The sequence below is a fragment of the Narcine bancroftii genome, chromosome 1, assembly GCF_036971445.1.
Source record: "Narcine bancroftii isolate sNarBan1 chromosome 1, sNarBan1.hap1, whole genome shotgun sequence".
Classification (NCBI taxonomy): domain Eukaryota; kingdom Metazoa; phylum Chordata; class Chondrichthyes; order Torpediniformes; family Narcinidae; genus Narcine; species Narcine bancroftii.
In genome coordinates this window covers 434,424,214-434,443,702 of record NC_091469.1, presented here as the reverse complement: position 1 = coordinate 434,443,702, position 19,489 = coordinate 434,424,214, and the positions used below count along the sequence as shown (strand labels likewise).

The 19,489-nt window shown below is 39.8% G+C and overlaps 1 protein-coding gene across 1 annotated transcript in view; it reads right to left on the bottom strand.

Annotated features, from left to right (window-relative positions):
- Positions 1–19,489, bottom strand: part of LOC138760621 (cilia- and flagella-associated protein 69-like) — a 147,947-nt gene that overhangs the window by 55,371 nt on the left and 73,087 nt on the right. The window contains exons 12-15 of the mRNA XM_069931451.1: positions 13,211–13,427; positions 10,961–11,125; positions 10,673–10,788; positions 4,510–4,628 (exon numbers count right to left, since the gene is read on the bottom strand). Coding sequence (XP_069787552.1) covers positions 4,510–4,628; positions 10,673–10,788; positions 10,961–11,125; positions 13,211–13,427 — 617 coding nt within the window. The remainder of the gene's footprint in view (positions 1–4,509; positions 4,629–10,672; positions 10,789–10,960; positions 11,126–13,210; positions 13,428–19,489) is intronic.

Below are 19,489 nucleotides of genomic sequence, written 5' to 3'. Positions count from 1 at the left end.
TTCTGACCATCGGTTGAGGATGGAGATCTTGTCGCTGAGGAGGACTTTGCTGTCTGAGCTGCGCAGCGGGCTTTGGACTTTGGGTGAGGGGCCGTACGCAGCCTTTAGAGCCTCGTAAAAACCCCTGAAGTCGCCAATGTCCGTGCTGAGCTGGGTTCGTTTGGCGAGGCTAGTCCACCACTCATTTTGGATCTCCCGGAGTTTGCGCTGAAGATGGCTGCATGCGCGACGGAAGGCTCGTTTCTTCTCTGGCCAGGATGGCTTTGCGAGGTGAGCCTGGTGGGCAGCTCGCTTCTTTGCCTGCAGCTCCTGGTTGTTTTCGTTGAACCAGTCCTTGTTTTTCCTGGAGGAGAAGCCCAGTACCTCTTCAGTGGATTGCAGTATGGCAGTCTTCAGCTGATCCCAGAGGGTTTCAGGGGACGAGTCCATGAGGCGGATTGCATCCTCGAGCTTTGCTTTGAGGTTTGCCTGGAAGTTTCCTCTCACTTCGTCTGACTGCAAGTTTCCAACATTGAACCTCTTTCTGGGGGCTTTACTGTTCCTGGACTTTGGCTTGAAGGTTGAGCTTGCAGCGAACCAGCCGATGGTCAGTGTGGCATTCCGCGCTGGGCATGACCCTGGTGTGGAGCACATCTCGTTTGTCTCTTTCTCGCACCAGGACGTAGTCCAGGAGGTGCCAGTGTTTGGATTGGGGATGCATCCAGGTAGTCTTCAGGCTGTCCCTCTGCTGAAAAAGGGTGTTTGTAATGACAAGCCGCTGTTCTGCACAGAGCTCCAACAGGAGGTGCCTGTTGTCGTTGCACTTGCCACCACCATGCTTGCCCAGGATTCCTGGCCAGGTTTCTGAGTCTTTGCCGACGCGAGCATTGAAGTCGCCAAGGATGACAACCTTGTTGGCTGTAGGGGTGCGTTGAATGAGGTTGCGCAGATCAGTGTAGAACTTGTCTTTTTCTGCTGGTTCCGCCTGGAGGGTTGGAGCATAGACACTGATGAGGGTGATGCGACGCTTGTTTTGAAGGGGGAGTCGCATGGACATGATCCGGTCCAAGTGGCCTGTTGGGAGGTTTTCGAGTTTGGAGGCAATGGAGTTCTTGACCATGAAGCCTACACCAGATAGGCGTCGTTCATCCGAAGGCTTGCCAGACCAGTAGAGTGTGTAGCCCGCGCCACGTTCTTGGAGGCTGCCTACAACTGCAAGGCGGACTTCACTGAGAGCGGCTATGTCGATGTCAAGTCTGAGGAGTTCATGTGTGATGAGGGCAGACCGACGTTCAGGTCGGTGGCTGTCAGCCTTGTCTAGCATGGTTCTGATGTTCCAGCATGCTAGCTTGAGTTTGTGAGCATCTTTTGAGGGGGGAGGACGTGGAGGGGGAGGATGTGGACATGTCCTCGGGCCTGCGCAAAGGAGCTTTTAGGTTGAGTGCAGTGTGCGCAGTACTGGCCCCACCCTTTACACCCATACAGTATTGTGTGCTGTGGCCAAGCAAGCTGGGACGTGGCAGCGAGGTCCTTGGGTCGTAGGTTTTATATCGGAGTGGCCTTCTCCTATCCAGGTTTCTTACCCGGGCTGGAGGGGCCTGCCTCCCCTCCTAGGTCGGACCATACCTGGTTTAAGACTAACCTTCTTAATATTACCCAACAAAAATAAAATCAGGTCAAGCAGGAGTTTTATCTTTAATATTTTTTCTAAGAATATTTTCACCTCTATTCAGAAAGGTTTGCCAAAAAGAATGAAAAAATGAGCCTATTTCTTGTCCACATCTGAAACATAAATCTGATAATGTTGAATTAAATATTTTTAATTTTTAAGGGGTTAAATATAATTGATGTAAACAATTATATTGAACCAATCTATATCTTACATTAATAATTTTTGTCATGCTATCTTTATATAACTGCTTCAATCATTCTCATCTATCTTTTTATCTAAATTGATTTCCCATCTTAACCTTGATTTATGAATGCCTAACTTAGGATCTTTTCTTTGAAGTTATTTATACATTTCTGAAATAAATTTATTCATATCACCCTTAGTAATCAATAATTCTAATTCATGCTGTCCAGGTAATCTTAAATTTTGACCAAATTTATCAATCAAAAAAGCCTTAACTTGATAATAAAAAAAAGTAAAGTTCGGAACATTAAAACTTTTCCTTCATTCGTTGAAAAGTTATAGTTACCAGCTTCAAAACAATCTTCTAGTTTTTAATCCCATTTGATTCCAAATCTTCAAAAATTGATTATTCATAGTAAAAGGAAAAAGTCTATTCCATAACTCAATTAAATGTTTCAAAATAGGTGAATCTTTAGGACCTATTAACAAATTTTAATTCCATTTATAAATAAATCCTTGCATATATTTTTCATCTATTTTTCTTAATTCTATTTTAACCCAAGTTAAATATTTCTTAAATCAAACATTCCATTAATAAACCGATTGAGCTGCTTTATAATAATTCTCAAAATGTGGAATTTGTAAACCTCCTAATTCAAACTTCCAAATTAATTTTTCTAAACAAACTCTAGCCACTTTTCCTTTCCATAAAAATTTCCTAATAAATTTGTTCAAATCTTTAAAAACATTCTGAGGAATACTACAAAGGATGGATTGAAAAAGGTATTGATTCCTTGGAAAAATATTCATTTTAATACAATTTACTCTACCCATTAGAGTTATAGGTAAATCATTTCATCTATTTAAATTATCCTTAAGTTCATCAATACTTTAAATTCAATTTGCCACAACGTTCATACTGACAATAGACAAGATGTTAATTGAAAATAACTATACTTTGGAGATGACTTTATGATGTATTTAAGTTGCTTCTATATTAAATTTGTCTTGCCAATATTGAAAATGGGTCTTCTTCCTGCTTAGAAATAGAGAAAATCAACTGCTTTCAACTACAGTATCTCCACCCTGTACTATAAGAGCAATATAACATGCTTGAAAGTAGCATCCCTTTTTTAGCTTCAGATGGCTGGTATGAATATAATTTATTTCCTAACTATTTGTCATTTGTCCATTGAAAAAAAAAACTGTATTTATATGCTTCTGCTCTCTTGGGGTAACTCTCAGAATTTGCTTTTTTTTGCCACATTAGTGTATTCACCCTTTTGCCACACGTGTATTTATTTTAATGCAAGGAGTTTTTTTTTAGAAAGGTTGACAATCTTAGGGTATGGAATGACATGTGGGATTATGATATTATTGTGATTAGTGGGATTTGGTTGCAGGAGGGCCAGGACTGGCACCTTAATGTTCTAGGGTTCTGTTGTTTCCATCGAGATAGAGAGGAAAGGATGAAAGGGGAGGAGTAGCATTGCTAATCGGGGAAAATATCTCAGTCGTTCAAAATCATGACAGCAAGGAAAACTTGTCTACAGAGGCCATATGGGTGGAGTTGGGGAATGGGTAAGGTGTGAACACACTGAGAGGGTTGATTATAGACCATCAGAGAGAATTGGAGGAGCAAATCTGTAGAGAGATAGCAGACTGATGTAAGAAGCAGCACATTGTGATAGTAGGAGATTTCAACTTCCCAAACATTGATTGGGGCACCCATACTGTAAAAGGGCTGGATGGCTTGGAGTTTGTGAAATGTGTTCAGGAAAGTTTTCTAAATCAATATATAGAGGTACTAATGAGTGAGAATGTAGTACTTAATCTCCTATTAGAAAACAAGTCAGGTCAGGTGACAATGTGTAGGTGAACAGTTGGTTTGGATTCCTCCCCTAACCAGCATTTTCTGAATTCTGAGACTTTGAAATTTCCTGCTTCTGGCTCATTCTGCATTTTCCTTGAAGAAGGGCTCAGGACTGAAATGTAGGCAATATATATATTGTCCCTATGGACGCTGAAAGATCAGCTGAGTTCCTCCAGCATTTTAGTGTGTTTTTACTTATACGGAATGATGTTGGTAGAGGCAGTTAAAATTGCATCTTTTAAGAGAAATTTGAACTACATGAAAAGAAAGGTTGAGGGATATGAATTGAATGGGACTGGCTTAAGTAGGCACTGGTCAGCATGGGCAAGTTGGGCCAATAGGCCGATTTCTATGCTATATAATACTATTAATTTATCTGGAAAGCAAACAGGATCCAATAATGTCACAAGCCTGAAATTATAAAGTGAAATTTGTGACTGTCATGCTTTGGGGTGACAATGCCTATACAGCTCCAGAGATAGGGAGAATCTCTAGGGTTAGAATCACGTGCTGTCTGTAAGGAGTTTGTGCGTTCTTCCCGTGTCTGCATGGGTATTCCCTGGGGGCCCTGATTTCCTCCCACCATTCAAAATGTATCGGGATATTGGTTAATTGGGTGTAAATTAGGCAGCATGGACTTGAGGGCTAAAATGACCTATGTATGTCTAACTTTAAAGTGTCTATTATGTTCCTTAATATATTAAGATAATAATGTACATTGTATTTCACTTATTTTCAAAGTTGTAAACCAATTAGCAGCCACCAGAAAAGGTAATTAATGACTGTGGCAACATAAACTTACCAGATACAATCAACAGTGGCCAATGCAAGTTTGTTGTGTCCCAGGCCACTGTAAAACTTCATTGGATCATTCTTCAGAAGTTTAATGAGAACTTCTACTCCACAAGCCCCGAACAGTTCCTAAGGAAATAATTGCTATTATTTTGCATGGCACCAACCAATAACACTACATAGCCTTTAAATTGTGGGCAACAGAAAAATAGAATCTTGGCAATAATTATGACAAAAATTCATCTTTTCACATTTTGTAATCCTTTGTCAGATCAGCTTGTATGCTTAAGTGTAGTTTTTACACTGCATTTTCAGCTTGTCAAAACAGGGATAGAGTGAATTCAACTTTCCTGTCCAGGCTGGGTCTTGTTTCCCGATTCTACTACATTGTGGATCTTTCACCCAACTTGCCTCTGCATCTAGTGTACCGTCCTTAGCCACTTTCACCTACCCCCACCAGCACATTTATTTTTCTTTTCTTTCCATAGGAACTACTCTCCTCATGACTCCTAGATTTCTTCTCACTTCGCACCTCCCCCTTAAAGACCTCTCCAATTGCAGGGTCTTGTCAGTGTTTGTGAATGAGCTGGAGATTCACATGTACCTTCTCCAACCTGATCTATTGTATTCTGTGCATGTAATGTGGCCTTCTTTTGTACATTGGTAAGATTAGGTGACCATTTTGCAGAGCTCCTGTGCTGTGTTTCCATTGGTCATCTTGATATTCCACATGCATTTCAACTCCTTCCTATTTCTGTTCTCTGCCTCCAAGGCCAAAAGTAAACTAGCAGAACAGCTTTTATTGAATAAAGTGTGCATTGTTCATTAGTTGGATTCTGGAATGGAAATGAGCTGATTGAAAAGATGTTATTTGCCAGAAAGATTAAAAGGATTAAAAGAAGTTATGAATTACAGAAATGAGGACCGTATTCCATTCAAGAACATAGTTGCCAATGCAACTAATGCCAACGGTGCAGCTTCAATAATTGGACAAAAGAAAGTTCATGACAAGCCTCAAAAATGTGATACCTTCAGTCTTTTCTGTTCATTGCATCATTCATAGGGAGCACTTAATGGCTAAAAATTTGGAGCTCATTGAAATACTTTACTTTCAATTGTCATAAAGATTGTGAACTTAATAAAATCACATCCCCTTCGAGACTGTCAATTCTGACACCTGTGTGAGAAAATGACAAACATTTCCAGGCGCAGCTGCTGGATACTGAGGTGAGGTGGGAATTGTCTTTTTGTTTTGTTGCACTCTGAGACATAATTATTTCATTTCTTATAACGAGCATGGAGGATAACTTGTTGCAGACGTATGTTATTTGACAAAAATCATGGACATACAATTTATTGAACAAGACCTCACAGGGTACACACAATAACCTCACTGATGGTAAGGAAGCCATTGTTTTTTTTCCTTAAGAGGCTCAAAGACTATTGGAGCAATATCAGATGTCAGAAATTTTTAGTACTTCCAAATCTGAATACGAATGCAAAGGCACTGAAGGACAATGGCATGACTGGTTATGTGAAATACCCAAAGCAAATGCACATAGATGTGCAGGGAAGATACATTGATCTCAGTTTCCCGTATTGAATTTTAGATCTGTTTGAGGAACTACTCACTGCTGTCGATGCAGAAATTCAAGAAACCTTGACTGACCTTTAGAGAAATATAATTGCATACTGCAAGTCCAATCAATTTTAAAAAGATATTTGGGTTAAGAGTGATCTGCTGAATAGATTTCTAAATCTATGGGAAAAGACTGAAATATTTTTCATTGCCTTTCCCTTAACATATTTAGTTAAATGTGGATTCAGCAAGGTGGTTTCTTTGACAAAATCCAGGAACACACTTGATATCACAACAAGAGGTGACCTTTGTCTATCACTATTCAATTTGGAGCCTGACATCAAAAGAAAATGGACAGGAACATCAAGCTCAAGGATCTCACCAACATTTTAATTTAATAAGAATTAATTTTTAAAGTTCTTTTTATAAAGTTTAACATCATTGAATTTATGCTTAAGTTTCCCCAATGACTCATTGTGTACAAACCATTGCAAGAAGCTTTTTTTGGTCATATGTATAGACACATTTTCTTCCTTACAACATGTTCAATTAGAATGATTTCCCCCTTGTCTGTTCTGGAATCACTAGACTCAGAGTAAAAGCTTTGTTTGCTTTTCACCTTGAGTTTTTTTTAAATAGTCGGTAGGAGAACATTACAGAAGAAACCAACTAAACTTGACTGCTTCTCAAGGAAGGGAGCCCATAAACTTTGAGCAATCCTAAAGGTGCCATAGCAAAAAGAAAGTTAAGAATGGCTGACCTGGACCACAGGAATACGTACAATAGACTATAACTCGGCATTCAACACCAGCATACCAGCAAAACTTGTGACCAAACTAAATTATTTGGGACTTGGTTTTCCCCTCTACAACTGGATTCTCAACTTCTTCATTGGCAGAACCAAATCAGTGCAAATTGGCAACATCACTTTTTTTTATATTTTTAAAAAAATTTAATACTTCACTGTGAACCACTTCAATAATATATACAAAATTCATCATTAAAATTTACACAGTGATTTTCACCCTTTCCCCCCCACCCTCCCCATCCCTTATAACACAAAGCAAAAATAAAAGAAAAATCAATAAACAATAAAAGAATACAAAAGAGAAAAAAAATCATGTTGTCCTAAATTCCATATTTAAGTATTTTCGTAGTTGTAGCTTATCATTTTAAGAGATGGCGTCTGAAATCAGTGGTTTCAAATATACTCTATGTATGGTTTCCAAATTTATTCAAATAAAGTATATTTGTCTTTTAGATTGTTGGTATTTTTTTCTAATGGAATACCCTTGTTCATTTCTATGTACTATTCTTGTATTTTTAAGCTGGCCTCCATTTTCCAAGTTAGCCTGAAGAAAACTGAGGTCTTCCATCAGCCAGCTCCCCACCATGACTACCAGCCCCCCCACATCTCCATCGGGCACACAAAACTCAAAACGGTCAACCAGTTTACCTATCTCGGCTGCACCATTTCATCAGATGCAAGGATCGACAATGAGATAGACAACAGACTCGCCAAGGCAAATAGCGCCTTTGGAAGACTACACAAAAGAGTCTGGAAAAACAACCAACTGAAAAACCTCACAAAGATAAGCGTATACAGAGCCGTTGTCATACCCACACTCCTGTTCGGCTCCGAATCATGGGTCCTCTACCGGCATCACCTACGGCTCCTAGAACGCTTCCATCAGCGTTGTCTCCGCTCCATCCTCAACATCCATTGGAGCGCTTTCATCCCTAACGTCGAAGTACTTGAGATGGCAGAGGTTGACAGCATCGAGTCCACGCTGCTGAAGATCCAGCTGCGCTGGGTGGGTCACGTCTCCAGAATGGAGGACCATCGCCTTCCCAAGATCGTGTTATATGGCGAGCTCTCCACTGGCCACCGTGACAGAGGTGCACCAAAGAAAAGTTACAAGGACTGCCTAAAGAAATCTCTTGGTGCCTGCCACATTGACCACCGCCAGTGGGCTGATCTCGCCTCAAACCGTGCATCTTGGCGCCTCACAGTTTGGTGGGCAGCAACCTCCTTTGAAGAAGACCGCAGAGCCCACCTCACTGACAAAAGGCAAAGGAGGAAAAACCCAACACCCAACCCCAACCCACCAATTTTCCCCTGCAGCCGCTGCAACCGTGTCTGCCTGTCCCGCATCGGACTTGTCAGCCACAAACGAGCCTGCAGCTGACGTGGACTTTTACCCCCTCCATAAATCTTCGTCCGCGAAGCCAAGCCAAAGAAAGAAGATTATGCATCCACTTGCAGCTGCAACCACAATCATAATAAATATTTTTTGAATAACATCACCTCCTCCACACAGACCATTGACACAGGGATCCCAAGACTGCTTAGTCCCCAATCTATTGCCAAAACATTTATGATTGCATGGCTAAGTTGGGTTCCAACTCAATCTACAAATTTGCTGGTGACACCACTGTTTTTGGCTAAATAACTGGAAATAATAAGTCAGCCTACAGAACTGAGATCAAGAATGTGGCTGGGTGGTGCCAGATTACAACCTTGTTCTCAATGGGGGAACATTACAGGGAACTTCACACAGAGATTGACAGGAGTGAGGAACGAGCTGCTAACTGAAGTGGTGAATGTGGACTAAAATTTAACATTTAAGAAGAATTTGCTTGGAAGGGGTATGGAGGGCTCTGGAATTGGTACAGATCAGTGCAACTAGGTAATAAAATAGTTTGGCACAGACTAGAAGGACTGAAGGACCTGTTTGTGTGTCGTAATGTTCTATGGCTCTACGGTTAGAACCTTCAAGGTCCTGGGAATCCATATTTATATTATATTTCAGATCTATTGTCAGAGTACATACATGATATCACATACATGAGATGAGTCAGACGACCTCCCCTAAAACCAGCACATTGATGCAACTGTGAAGAAGGCATACTTATATTTTCTAAGATTCTGGAGGAGATTTGGCATGTCGTCAAATTCTTCTACAGATGTGTTATGGAAAGTGTGCTGACCAGCAGCATCACACCTTGGTCAATATGGCACCTATATGTCTGAACGGAAAGTTCTGCAAAAGGTAATGGACAAAGCAAAGTATATCACAGGCAAAACACTCCCCACCCTTGAGACTATTTGGAACGCTGACAGTGAAGAGCAACAACAATCATCGAGGATTCACACCACCAGAACATGCTCTTTTCTCACCACTGTCATCAGGAAAGAGGAAAAGGTGCCACAAGATTTGTACCTCCAAGTTTTTTTAAATTTAAAATTTAGACATCAAGCATGGAAACAGGTCATTTTGGCCCACGAGTCCATACCGCCCAATTTACACCCCATTAACCTACACCCCTAGTATGTTTTGAATGGTGGGAGGAAACTTGAGCCCCTGGAGAAAATGCATGCAGACAAGGGGAGAACATACAAATGCCTTAGACAGCACGGGATTCGAACCCAATCACCGGCGCTGTAAAGGTGTTGTTCTAACTGCTACACCAACTGTACCACCCTTTCTGGAACAGATGATATCCCTCCACTATCAGACTCCTTAACAAACACAGTCAGAGACCTACTCAAGGATTCTGACTTTGCACATTATTTATTATTGTACAATTTGCTTACATTTCTCTTTTGTATATGTATCTATTCTTGAGTACAATTTTTTTCACTACTGATAATTATATGTACTCTGACAATAAATCTGAACTTTGAACTTTTTGAACTTTGAAATATTCCATCAAACTCTGTGCTCTGTGGAAAGTATACCTACTGGCTGTGTCATGGACTGGATTTGGAATCCAAATGCCCAGGAAAGTAGAAGGTTCCAGAAGGTAGCAAACATAGCCAGGTCCATCACAGGCTCTGACCTCCATCCACTGCATACATTTACTGTATGTGAAATACTGCCTCAAGAAGGCAGCCAACATCATAAAGGATCTCCATCACCCTGGACACAGCCTCTTTTCATGTACCAGATGGGACAGACCAATATCTCTAGGCTCAAGAACAGTTTGTTTCCAATAGCTATCAAGCTCTTGAACCTCCTCTTGTTGCACTGATTAGTGCAACACCACAAAAGGATTATCTGCTCTATTGCAGTCACTTTTTTTTGCACCAGGATAACTGTAAATATTTATTATCTATATTTTGAATTTATTGTCTTTTTAATTCAAAATAGCCTGCAGCAAGTGAACATTTCAGTCCTTTTGTACAATGTATCTGGCAATAACCTTATTATATTCCCATCCTTGATCCTGACTTCTGTTCCCAATGCACATTTTTAAGAAATCATTACTACCAATGAGATGTCAAATATAATCCATTTCATCTCAGAATTTACTAGACAACTCTGGAGAAGATGTTAGGAATGCACTACATTTACTGACATTCCCAGGTAACCTTGCCAGTATGCAGTTCTGTGAGTAATGCAGACCTGTGTCTACTGGGATGCGACATTATATACCTTTTAAAAATAAAAACTGAAAAACCTCTGCTTGACCACAAATGTGATTTTATTGGGGGGGGGGGGGGTTGCACTGCATGGAGGTAGATTGAAAGCTCCCAGTCTATTAGCCTGCTTAAAGTATAACTGTACAACATTATTCAATATTTACCTACCTTTCTATGAATATCATTTTCACAGATGCTGGACAAGATGATGAGTATGTCAGTTTGCATATGCAAATTCATTTCATTTTCTTCTTCCAAGATGTCTGTCATGTTTTTCAGAATATCTATTAAACATTTATGAAAAATCATGAATTTTAGTTAAAATATTTTGTGATGTTGGTTGAATGTTGAGCACTGGTTAGGATACTCAAGTTATCTCCTATTATCCTTTTTTTTTTTAAAAAATGTGTTTAAGCTTCATATCTTGATTGGATTAAAATTGCAACTGCGCCTTACCTATAAGTTGATTAATAGCTCCTTGATCACACAAGCTTTTATTTATAAATTCTTCTTCAATGGATACAATGGATCTCATGAGTTTTAGGCAGTAGCGCATTTGAGCTTTCTTATTGCCATAGCCCCCAGTAGCATGGAAAGAATTGCCTTTGCCAAAATATGGATCTGAGAAAAACAAATACAACTTGAATAACTGATGCACATGTCTGTTGTTCTAACCCAGCTATTCTCAATATGGCCCCTGCAGCCCCATGGGGGCCACACTGCATTTAATTAAAAGCCTCATTTCTTTTCACCTCACGTAACATGATTTTTATGCAGTCTGTAGGAGAGAAGTACAGAAGAAACAAATACTTGACTGCTTCACAGGGAAGTGGGACCATAAACTTTGAGCATAGTGCCAAGGGGGCCATAGTCAAAAAAAGTTGAGAATGGCTGTTCTAAACTATTCATTGTGGGAGGTAGAACTTTAAGGAGAGGAAATTACACAGCTATAAACTACACTATCTTTGAGTTTAAAAAATGGAAAAATCCAGAAATGCTTAGCAAGTTGTGCAGCATGAGAAAAGTCAACTTTTCATAGAAAATGGCAAAAGGCTGTAGCAGACTTCAACAGGGATTTTATCTGAAGGCTGCACCTGGCATTGGAGTCAAGTGACTCAGGCAGTTGGATTTGAAAAGCTCAGATAAGCAGGAAGCTCATTGGGCATTTGATAATGGGGAGTGAGAGTGGCTGGATAGACAGGATAAGAAACTTTCCACTTGCCATTTTTCTTGCACTGACCAAGTCAATGATTGGGCATACACAACTCAACTGATCACTCCCCCTCCCCTACCTGATCAAAAGCTAATCAAACTTTCCTGACTATTTGATCATTGGGCAAATGATCCAGGGAACTTGTGACACAATTCATTTCAACTCAGCAATCTAGAGAGATGGTACTTTTTGACTGGAGTTCCACACAGTACTTGCAGCAGAGAGAAGGAAATTTACAACTAACTAGTTTTTTTTTCTACAAGGCCAACCAGCCCTTTGAGTCTGCACCACCTTGCAACATGATCCTAGCTGGTTATGCCACACAAGGGTCTTTTTCAATATATTTAATGACCTGGCTGGCCTCAACAACTTTCTGTGGCAGAGAGTTCCACAAGTTCATTGCATTGCAGTACTAAATGGCTTACCCTTGTTCTTGACTTCCCAAAACTGGCGACATTCTGCCTTCATCTAACCTGTCTAATCTTGTCAGCATTTTATGTCTCAATGAGATCCCCTTATTCTTCTAAATTCCAGGGAGTATGACTCTAGTTTATCCAGTCTCCCTTCACACATCATTAGTGCCATCCTACAAATCAATCTGGTGAAGCTGCACTGCACTCGTTCAATAGCAAGAATGACTTTCCTTAGATTAGGAGACCAAAACTGTACACAATTCTCACAGTGCGGTACCACTGCACTAAGACATCCCTGCTTCTATATTCAAAGCTTCTCACTATTAAAGACATTTGGGTTGTGTAATACACAAAAGTGCTGGAGAAACTAGGTTGATGTTTTACTTCCCACATGCAATGCTTGATCTTTTGAGCATTTTTGGTATTTTATTTCAGAGTTTCAACATCAGAAGTTATTTTTTGATTACTGTACATTTAAGAATTTATCACAGGCCTGCTTGATGAAACAGCCCTCCATGAAGCTCCTCAAACTGGATGCAAACTGGGAAATTGCTTCGTGGAGCATCTTCACTCCATCCACAATAACAGAGACCTTCCAGTAGCCAACCATTTCAGTTCTGTATCACTCTCCCACACTCACATGACTATCCATGACCTTGCGCACCCTGACCACCTGTAAATTGGAGGATCAACACCTGATTTTCCACCTGGGTAGTCTCCAACATTAACATTAACTTTGCTGGTTTCTGCTAACCTGATCTCCTCTCCTCCCTCCCCTTTCCCCCCTCCTCCCTCCCTACACTTTTGTTTGGACGCCTGTCGACATTTTTCCATACCACAATGAAGGGCTCAAGCCTGAAATGTCAGTTATGTATTTTTACCTTTGCTATATAAAGGACACTGCTCGGCCTATTGAGTTTCTCTAGCTTTGTGGTTTTACATTTTACTTTTATCTCGGTGACAAATTGATGGTAATTTATTACTTACGGTTCCTTATCACTAAAGCATACTGATAATCAAAACTAGTTTTTGATACTTTTTCCTTTCCATTTACAAAATTTTCAATTTAATATCATTTACCTTGGCTCACACACCAGTCCAAAAAAAGAAGGAGACGGGTATTTCCTTGACATTCCATGTAATCTTCCAACATGAGGGGAGCCACTGACATCAAAGCAGCCAAGGCATGAAGCTGAAGCTCCTCAAACTGGGCGTCAGACCATCCTCGAATTCCAATCTTCTCATTCTTCCCAATATAATAAAATAATGCCTGTAGTGCTTTCACTTTGCTAAGTAACTGCAGACAAAACATGCTCAGTAAAATAAATTTTAGTTTGGTTCACCCTCACTGTAAATTACCCTACAAATCATATAATAGATATAGTAAAACCCTTGTTATCTGGAATTCAAGCAATCAGCAGCCTCAAGCAACCAGCAAAAAAACCCACAAAAAATAAATAGGTAAAAAAATATGGAAGTTTAAAATTGGTGCACTTTGCCATTAGTTTACCAATCCACGCAACACACAATACCAAGCAATCAGAAAATGCACTTATCTGGCATCTACCAATCCCCATGGATGCTAGATACCAGGGGTTTTACTGAATATAGTTTAAAAATAATGAAGAAAACTGCAAATGCATTTAAAAGATTCCAAATTACTCATTTACTCAATAAATAACTTTTTTTAAAAAAAAGGAAAGCTTTGATCATGTAGAATATCTATGTAAACAGTCTGAATCTTGACCTTTCTACCCATGTGGTCAGAACAGGATGTGGATACCTGAATCAAGGAGATGGGTGGCAATTTAATTATTATAATAGTTTCATTCTTCACTACTAACTATCATTTTTAAGTTTAAACCAGGGCCATATTTTGGACCATGAGATGCCTAGTGATTAATGGGGAGTGAGAGTGGCTGGATAGACAGGATAAGAAACTTTCCACTTGCCATTTTTCTTGCACTGACCAAGTCAATGATTGGGCATACACAACTCAACTGATCACCCCACCTCCCCTACCTGATCAAAAGCTAATCAAACTTTCCTGACTATTTCTGATCTTGACTGTTACTGATCTTTCCCAATTCTGGACCCCTTCACTCAAACACAAATGCAACATTATTGATATTCTTCACTTGCAGGATTAAAGGCATTTGAAGCATTTTGTTATTCTCTGAAGGCAACAGTACTAACATCATTGATCTGGCCATGGCTGAGGCAATATCAAGCAGTGGCTCAAGTGATAGATGATGGTATTCTCAAACCCAATTTTCATTTTCACAATACATTGTATCTCATAATCTCCTCCAGTTTGAAAGCGCAAGTGGTGTAAGATCCATCTCTTAATTTCTCCCTTCACGATAATGCTGCCTTGTGTCTTTCTCTTTTCAAACATCCAAGAACTGTAACCTGATCAAGTGATGACAGAAAACAATATCCAGAGAATAAGATTGAGATGAAGAATGAGTAGAATCTCAATCCATGATATGGGATTATGAGCATTAAGGTCCTGCTCCCTGAGTAAGGAGCAAGGGTAGCTCAGATGTTAGCTTTCTGGAGGCAAAGGTTATACATGAAATTGCTCAGATGAGCAATTTGAAGAGGTATTCTGTGTAAGCAGGATCTTGGCTGTCACAACTAAATACCCAGCACATCATCAAAAATAATAGAAAGTCCACAAGCAACATCAAGAAGCTTTGTGACTCGAACCATCTTGGTACAGGAATTAGTAGAGGGCTTAAAGCCCCTTTTTTCCAGTATTCGAGGAATGACTATATTCATTGGGAAACTTATAAACCCAAACATTGTGCAGTCTTTGTGGTCAAATGGATCAACTTTAAAATAGCACAAGCAGAAGCTGCCTAATGCTTGGGCATGAGAGTACAAACAACCTGAACTACTCTAATTTAAGATAATTTTCCCACAATGCAAACTTAGTTGCTGTAGAAACTGGGATTTAGAAGCTTGCAAAGGATCACAGCAGACCAGAAATTTGACTGAAAAACACATTTTCAACAGATTCATAAAGTTGGTGAAATTGATTGTGGTTTTGTGGAGCACAAACTCTCAAGCTGAAAGTATCTGTCCTTCATTTCTACTCATTGCCAGACAACCAAATCACACTGTTGCTACCTATACCAAGGCAGCAACTTGAATCATTAAGTTGTAAACTCAGGTGGGCTTGAGGTCACTCTCCAAGACTTTCTGAAGTTTTTTTTTCCAATGTGAGTCACCACCAGATATGCAACAGCTGCCAGGATAGTAGAGCATTGGAGTATTAGGACAGATGGCAGAATATGAGGCTCTAGAACCTTAATGTTAAATTTCACGCCTGACATTTGCACATTGAACCAACCAATCTTTGTCTACCTGTTCTGATAGTATTCTTGAATTTTCCAAATTTGAGTTTTGTGCCATCTATAAACTCTGAAGTACCACCCTTCACATTTAAATTTCATCAATTTTTATCTCTGTTTAGAACAGCAATGGAACCAACTCTGGCCTGGAAACTCATTGCACACTTCTCAGTCTAAACTATTTCTTTAATCCCATACCTTTCAATTTTCACAACGAGTACTGTACTGTGTGAATTTTTAATCAGACATCATTTGAAAGTCTACATGCACAATATCAATTTTGCTCTTTCATCAACATTCTCTGCTATTTCAATGATTTAAATCAAGCTAGTTAAATATAATTTGTCTACAATAAATAAATGTTTTGGTTTTTTTTACTTCATATTCCATAGTTTATGATGTTCAATTAATTGTAACCCAAGTTACTGTCTCAATAAAGTTTTCCTTATCATGAATGTCCCTAAAAGTTTCCATATTCCTGGCCATAAATTGTCAAGACAGTACTTCTGGCTTTCCCCATCTTTATTTTTGAACAGGGGTGGAGAATAGAACATAGAACACAGTACAGGCCCTTCGACCCTTGATGTGCCGACCCATATATTCCTTTAAAAAAAAACTAAACCCACTCTACCTCATGACCCTCTATTTTTCTTTCATCCTTGTGCCTGTTTAAGATTCTCTTAAATTCCCCTAATGTTACAGCATCCACCGCCATCCCTGGCAAGGCACCCACAACTCTCTATGTAAAAAAACTTAACTCTGATTTCTCCCTTAAACTTTCCTCCCTTAATTGTACTCTTGTCCTCTGGTGTTTGCTATTCCTGTCCTGGGAAACAGACACTGGCTGTTCACCCTATCTATGCCTCTCATAATCTTGTACATCTCTATCAAGTCTACTCTCATCCTTCTACTCTCCATAGAGAAAAGTCTCAGATCTGCTAATCTTGCTTCATAAGGCTTGTTTCAAAATCCAGGCAACATCCTGGTAAATCTCCTCTCCACCCTCTTCATAGCTTCCACATCCTTCCTATAATGCGGTGACCAGAACTGAACACGATAGAGATTTGTAGAGTTGCATCATGAACTCTCTACTTCTGAACTCAATCCTCCTATTAAGGAAGCCTAGCATCCCAAAGGCCTTCTTAACTATTCTATCAACCTGTGCAGAGACCTTGAGGAATGCATGGATTTGAACCCCAAGGTTCCTTTGTTCATCCACACTCAAGTCACCTTTATTTATTGTTCATACCATGCTCGCACTGTAAAGACAAGATAGCGTTTCTCCAGGACCACAGAGCATGTTTACATAAATATAAGTTAGAATAGAAGTTAAACACATTGAAATATTAAAATTTTAAGACATATATGGCAAAAGTCCATAATACATTATCCACATATGTTGTGGGAATTCAGGAGCCTGATGGCTTGGGGGAAAAAAAACTGTTGCCAATCTAGACGCAAGGGCCCAAGTGCTAGGTACATCCTACCATATGACAGAAGGGAAGAAGTTTATGTGAGGGGGTATGTGGACTCCTTCATAATGTTTATTGCCTTTTACCTGCATTGAGTGTAGTAGATGTCCTTCATTGTAGGAAGAGAGTCCCTAATGATCTTTTTCACTGACTTCACTATCCTCTGCAGTGTCTTGCAGTCCAAGGTGATACAGCTTCCAAACCAGGTGGTGATGCAATTGCACAGGATGCTCTCAATACATCCTCTATAGAATATTGTGAGGATGGAGGGTGAACCCTATACTCAGCCGTCTGGATTGTCTTTCCAAAATGCATTACCTCACACTTAACTGGATTGAAATTCATCTACTTTTGTACCCAATTCTGTATCCTGTCTATATTCTCTTGTAACCTTCAACAAGCTTCAGCTCCATCCACAACTCCTTTAACCTTCGTGTCATCCGCAAACACTGACCCATCCTTCTGCCTCTTAATCTAGGTCATTTATGTTTAAAAAAAATCACAAAGAGCAGGGGTCCCAGAACAGATCCTTGCAGCACTCCATTAGTCACTAACCTCCAGGCCGAATACTTTCCTTCCACTACTATTCTCTGCTTTCTTCTTCTCAGCCAATTTTTTATCCACACAGCCAAGTTCCTCTGATCCTTTGCCTCATGACTTTCTGGGTGAGTATCTCATGGGGAACCTTGTCAAATGCCTTTCTAAAAGCCATGTAGACCACACTTACCGCCCTACCCTCATCATTTTCATTACTTCCTCAAAACAATCAGTCTTGTGAGGCATAACCTTCCCTTCCCTTCACAAGGCCATGCTGAAGACTGTACTTCTCCAAATGCTCATAGATCCTATCATTAAGAATCCTCTCCAATAGTTTGCACACCACTGACGTAAGACTCGCTGGTCTATAATTCCTATTAACTATTTTTAAAGAAGGGGACTACATTTGCCACTCTCCAATCCTTTGGCACCTCCCCTGTGGCCAAAGAGGATTTAAAGTTTATAGCTACTGCCGCAGCTATCTCTTCTCTCATTTCCCACAGCAACCTGGTGTATATCACATCTGGTCCCAGGGACATAAATCTTGATCCAACACTTCCTCTTCCTTAATATCCACATTGTCCAGCACACAGGCTTTTTCTATTTCAACCTCACCCTGATCAAGGCCCTTTTCTCTTGTGAATACAAATGCAAAGTATTCATTTAGGACCTCCTCAAACTCCTCTGCCTCCAGGCACATGTTGCCTTCTCTATCATTTAGTTGCTGCCCCTTCATTTTCATCATCCTTCTATTCTTCACAAACACATAAAACTCCTTGGGGTTCTCCTTAATCTTAAATGCTAAAGCCTTCTTATTCCCCCCCACCCCCCCTTCAAGCTCTCCAAGTCCTTTCTTAGCTCCTTCCTGGTTACCAAACATTTCTCATGAGCCTTTCCTGTTTCCTGCTTCCTAGATCTAATATATGGTTCTTTCTTCCTCTTGACTAGTTGCCTCACCTGCTTCATCAGCCACAGTTCCCTTTTTCTACCATCTTTTCCTTGCCCTGGTGGGATAAACCTATCCTGATCCAAGCACAACAAGTTCCTAAACTTCCTCTGCATTACTTCTATGCTTTCACCCTTTAACATATTTTGCCAGTTTACTCTCACTAGTTCCTGCCTCATCCCTTCATAATTAGCTCTTACTCAGTTAAGCACTTTCCAATTTTGACTGCTTTTTATCTTTTTCCATAGCTATGCTGAAGCTAAGGGAGTTGTGGTCACTTTCACCAAAATGCTCCCCTACCAAGAGGTCTGCCATCTGATCAGGTTCATTACCTGGTCATATTGGACATATGAATGGTAAAATCAACTTACTGGCACAATTTAAAAGTGAAGATAGACACAACTGGTAGGGTTGGGGGGTGGCAGAGGAATTTATATAAAACGTTAATGGCGTCAGGGAAAATTGCAAAAGCAGTTGTAAAACTGTTTAGATACAAGATTGAAAAACAAAAAAATGCAGGTAAAGATTTTAAAAGTATATTTGGAATAGGTCAGTTGAAATAATTATAAAAGGTGATGAAATAATTTTCAATGGAAATGGTAAAATCTGGCATTAGGGAAAGAACTGGAAGAAGGATCAATTAGACACTGCTTTTGAAATGTATTTACATGCACATTGTACTGAATTGCTGTAACTGTGAAGTATCTTTCCATGATCTCATGAAGTGGCCGCTGAATTGGTATGTTAAGTTAAACTCCAAGGGGCTCATGGTAAAACTGTTGATTAATCCTGGTTCTAACGTCCGCCTTGCATGGAGGGAATGTGCCAAAAACCATAAGATTGATGTAGGAAAGGCGAGCATACAAAATAGTGTGTGGGCTTACATCATAGTTCACCTGGATGTGGGGTCATAACTTTGGGGTTTATTATTAGAAGGAAGAGATGATAACTGCAATACATCAAATAACTGGACAAAAAAAATCAACTTTTACCAGTATAATCATAACACCTCAGTTTTGAAATCACACAATTTTTTCTTTGATTT